Source organism: Cupressus sempervirens, chromosome 10 (assembly GCF_028749045.1).
Source record: "Cupressus sempervirens isolate cs-2001-9-10 chromosome 10, ASM2874904v1, whole genome shotgun sequence".
NCBI lineage: Eukaryota > Viridiplantae > Streptophyta > Pinopsida > Cupressales > Cupressaceae > Cupressus > Cupressus sempervirens.
The window spans coordinates 122,918,004-122,922,409 of record NC_143127.1 but is presented as its reverse complement, the minus strand read 5'-3'; the positions used below and the strand labels follow the sequence as shown (position 1 = coordinate 122,922,409).

The window sequence follows — 4,406 nt, the reverse complement described above, 5'->3', positions numbered from 1 at the left end:
AAATTTGGCTAGAATTTCTTGATCTATTCAGTGGTGCTATTATTTTCTAGTTTTGGTGCATAGATTTGTCAGAGATTTCAATTTTTGGTGACTGTACCTATTTAATCCTGCATTTTGCAACTTCAAACGCTTCGTACAAGCTCATCTAGACACATTTTCAGGTTTCATTTGTTTTTTTGAAAGTGATTAATTTTTTGTCTACTTTCCATATCTATAATTAGATTATAGGCTTGTGTGGTCAGAAATACCACTTTCAGAATTAGGTCTTTTTTTTGCATTGTATTGCTTTGATTAGACTTCAAAATTGTTGTACATTTGAGCTACATTGCTAACTATTAGATTTGAACTCCAAAAGGAGATTGTAAATAGAAAAATTAGAAGCCCACTTTTGTCTATTTTGACAAGTGGCCTATTGTAAATACACTACATATAAAGTGTCAAAAGCATCATTTTTTGGGCGGGTTCTTTGATTGAGTGAATGGTGGGGGGGGTGTCTTGTGTTCTTTTGTGTCTCTCTCTCTCTTGTGCTCTTTTAATTTTTTGCATCATGGGTTTACCTAAAACTCCACTTTTAACTTGCCAGAATTATACTACATGGAAAGATATTGTATGGAGCAGACTACTGGAAAAAGGTTTAAGCTATATGTTGATGGTACAATTATAAAACCCACTGATGCTAATGCACAAGTTGATTGGCAAGTTAAAGACAATTAGGCTTTAGGAATTATTAGAAGTTGTGTTCATAGAGATCTCTTCTTCCACATGTCCAGCTTTAAGAATGCCAAGGGTGCTTGGGAGAAACTTGAAGGTTTGTATGGTAAGGTGGATGAAGAAAAGAGATTCCAAATTGAGGATGACCTACTTCTATTGGATCCTAAGAATTTTGACACAATTCAAGACTATGTCAACAAAGCCAATGAATTGAGAGCACTATTTAAGGATTGTGGTAATCCCATGAAGGATGATAGATTGATCATCAAATCTTGAAGAGGCTAGCTTCAGAGTATGAATCTTTTGTTTTGAGTTACAACACTCACAAGTTGACCATGAGGTAAACTCTTTAATATCTTTTCCACTATCCTCTTCTCTTGATAGTCTTCTCCATTTGATTTACGTTGATTAATCACATTGGAGGTCCTTGAACTAAAGTCTGCAACTAATTCATTTTCCTTCATCGGAAGGTTCTCAAACTCCCTCCTTATATTCTGTAGCTTTACTATACGAACTTTATCAGTCCCCTTTTAGTTTGTCTCAAGAATATCCCAAGCTTCCTTTGCATAATTTATTGTTACAATCTTAGGGAATATAGTCTCTGTCATTGCTACTTCAATAAGACTTAATGCCTTAGCATCCTTCCTCCTTGACTCTTTCAAATGAGTCTTTTGTGCATTTTTGAGTGCAGCATATTGAGTTGGATCTATTACATCATTGAAACCATTTATCACAATTTCCTACAAATCATTTGCAACCATTATGATCTTCATCTTCTTTGCTCATGTATCATAATTTTTCCCATTAAAGGTTGGTGGCTGCTGACATATCTTTCTTGTATCTACTGCCATGTCAAATATCCCAAGAAAAAACTTTTCCCTAACTCACTTTGGATGTGGGGCCTCAAAGCTCTGATACCATGTGAGAAATATAAATTAAAATCACAAACTGAACCTTAAACCTAAAACTTTTCTCGGCACTCACAATTGCCGAGTGCTAGTTTTGCTTGGCACATGAAGGTGTCGAGTGACAATTTTCTTGGCACCAATAGATGTTGAGTGATAGGCAGCATGTGCCAAGTGAGCTCGACACAAGAAGAGCTCGGCACACAAGGAAATGCTCGGCACCAATGGATGTTGAGTGAGCTCAGCTCCAACTAAAATTTATAACTTAAAAAATATTAACAACAGAAGAGGATGCCGAGTGTTCTGTTTCAAACTGAAAAATATTATAACTTAGAAAATTTCAATGTGAATGCTTTCACCATTAAAATCAGAGAGTCAAAGCTTTAGGCTTTCAAAAAAATTACTCAAATGCAACATACAAGGGAAGAGCAATGGATTCAAGTATGCCTGCTTGCCTTCTATTCAATCTTTGATATAAACTATTACAAAATCTGGAAGCATTCGACTTCAACCAGAAAACCCTAAAATCACCCTAAACTGGTAAAACTTCAAACAACTTTAATACTTCAAAAACTTTAAACCTGCAACTCTAATGGCTGCATACAAAGGTGCCTAGAGCAATCACTACTTCAACAGGACAAAACCAAACAACAAAAAACTCACAGAGTGAACAGGGGAAGTATGTGCAACTGCTGGCACAAACTTGTTTCCTTCTTCCTTCTCTACTCCGCTCTGCAACTACTGATCTGCTGAATAATCTGACTGAACTAAAATGAATGTAGAAACATTCCCTTTTGTCACATTCCATTTTCCCCCTAATTTTTTATTTCAAAAAATTGTGCCCACCGTATTTATGTTTCTATTTGTTTTGGACGTCAGGGGGGTAGGTGAGCATTTGGCTCAAGGGACAAATGACCATTTCATCAAATATTCCAACAGGCACTACATATAAAGCTAATTTTCCTAATTTTGCACTTGCCATCAAGAGATTGTCAAAAGATGCAACTTATGTGGGTGATGAAAGAGATTTTGAAGAACATTTACAAACATTAGGAGGTCTAAAGCATATGAATGTAGTGAGATTACAAGCTTATTGTATTTCCAAAGATGAAAAGCTCCTAATATATAATTATCTTCCCAACAACAGCCTCTACTCTCTTCTACACAGTATGTGTGTTCCCCTCCAACTCTTGTATGGCGAGATTTCAATTAATATTAGTGCTACTGTAGAGTTTAATATACAAACTAAATGGTTTTCAAAGTATTTTCAACAGCTATCAGCCATTTCATGGTTTTTTTATTTGTGGTGCAATCGAAAGGGAACCATTTGCATGGTTTAAGAGAGTGAAGATGGCTTTGGATGTGGCCTCGGGCTTGGATTTTCTTCACGATTTAGGTATTGTACACGGCGATGTAAAATCTTCCAACATCTTGTTGGACAAGGAAGGAAATGCCTGCGTGGTAGATAATTGCTTGGCTGATCTTGCGGAAAGCCCAAGTGCTGCTGAAAATCCCTCGATACACATAACACCGAAGTGCTTTATAAGCGAAAAACTATGTAAAGAATCAGACGTGTATAGTTTTGGAGTGGCACTCATCAAACTTGTGGGTGGGCAGGATCCTTCATCATTTAGTGATGAATTTCCCACAGATGAATTGGGGGATGTGAGGTTAAGGAGGGAATGGAGAGACATCCAAAAGAACATGTTGGAATTAGCAATGCTCTATTCTTCTCTCCATGTTGATGTCCATCCTAGCATGAACACTGTGTTTGAATCGATCCGAGGAATGACTACCATCGAATCATGTTCAGACAGAGCTAGTGTGGATAGAGTGTGGGGTCAATGATTCTTTGAAGGCCCGAGTTGAAATCTCAAAAAATAATGTAAATAATTTTTTATATCTTCCCACAAAAATTACACTTGATCAATTCTCAAAAGCTCAAAAACATCATAGATTTTTTTGAAAATTTCAGTGTTTAATCTTCATAATCTGCATAGTTTGTAGTTGAAAATAACAAAATTTTGGAAAAAAAACACTATGTTTTTGTGAATTTGGAAAAAAAAAAAAAAATTTGACTTTGTTTTGTCTTTGGTACTTTTTTGTTGGAGATTAGCAAAAATATAACTATTTTTTCATTGAAAATATAAGAATTGAAAATAAAACTAAAAAATATCTATTACTATATTTTTTGAAATGACATTTAAAAAGATGGTGGAGCATAGTAACAAGGACAAGCATCCCCTCTCCTCCCTCTTTTTGTCCATGTCTTGGAGACAGAGATTGGTGCATTGAACTTCATTCGTATGCCTCTAGTGGCACCACCAGATTCCACCAACTCTATCGATATTAGGGGGATGTCTCTGTTGGTGTTTTGAAATGCTATGATTCAAATTACTTTGATGAGAACAGAATATATCTAGGGGCAGCTACTTTCCATCTGCAACATACCCATTCAGACACCAGGGCAACTATATGGCTAGACCCTTCTTCTACTTCGGGCTCTTCAAAACCTAGGCAGGTGGATCTATAGATTCTTCATATGGTACCAATATTCAAATCATACAACTAAATCTAAACAAAGTAGATAAAACCCTTATTTCTCCTATACTTATGCAATAACAAAGATGTGCAGTAGCAAATTGCAATTCTATGATATCCACAAGCTGAGTGGGGGCATCCTTTCAGCTCTTAAATGGAAGGGGAAGTGGATGATTATAATGTTGATTTCAACAAAACCATGACATGAACAACATAACACTTTGATCCTGTAGCTAATCAATGCCTTAT

At 36.0% G+C, this 4,406-nt stretch overlaps 1 protein-coding gene across 1 annotated transcript; it reads left to right on the top strand.

Moving 5' to 3' along the window:
* The first annotated feature begins 2,966 nt into the window (after positions 1-2,966).
* On the top strand, positions 2,967-3,464 carry LOC149532905 (putative leucine-rich repeat receptor-like protein kinase At1g68400). Its single transcript, XM_089805780.1, has one exon. It carries the CDS (start codon positions 2,967-2,969, stop codon positions 3,462-3,464), a length of 498 nt encoding a protein of 165 aa, XP_089661906.1.
* The last annotated feature ends 942 nt before the right edge of the window (positions 3,465-4,406 follow it).

Excerpts from the sequence above, each read along its gene's own strand:
- LOC149532905 (XM_089805780.1), top strand. The coding sequence starts at position 2,967 with ATGGCTTTGGATGTGGCCTCGGGCTTGGATTTTCTTCACGATTTAGGT.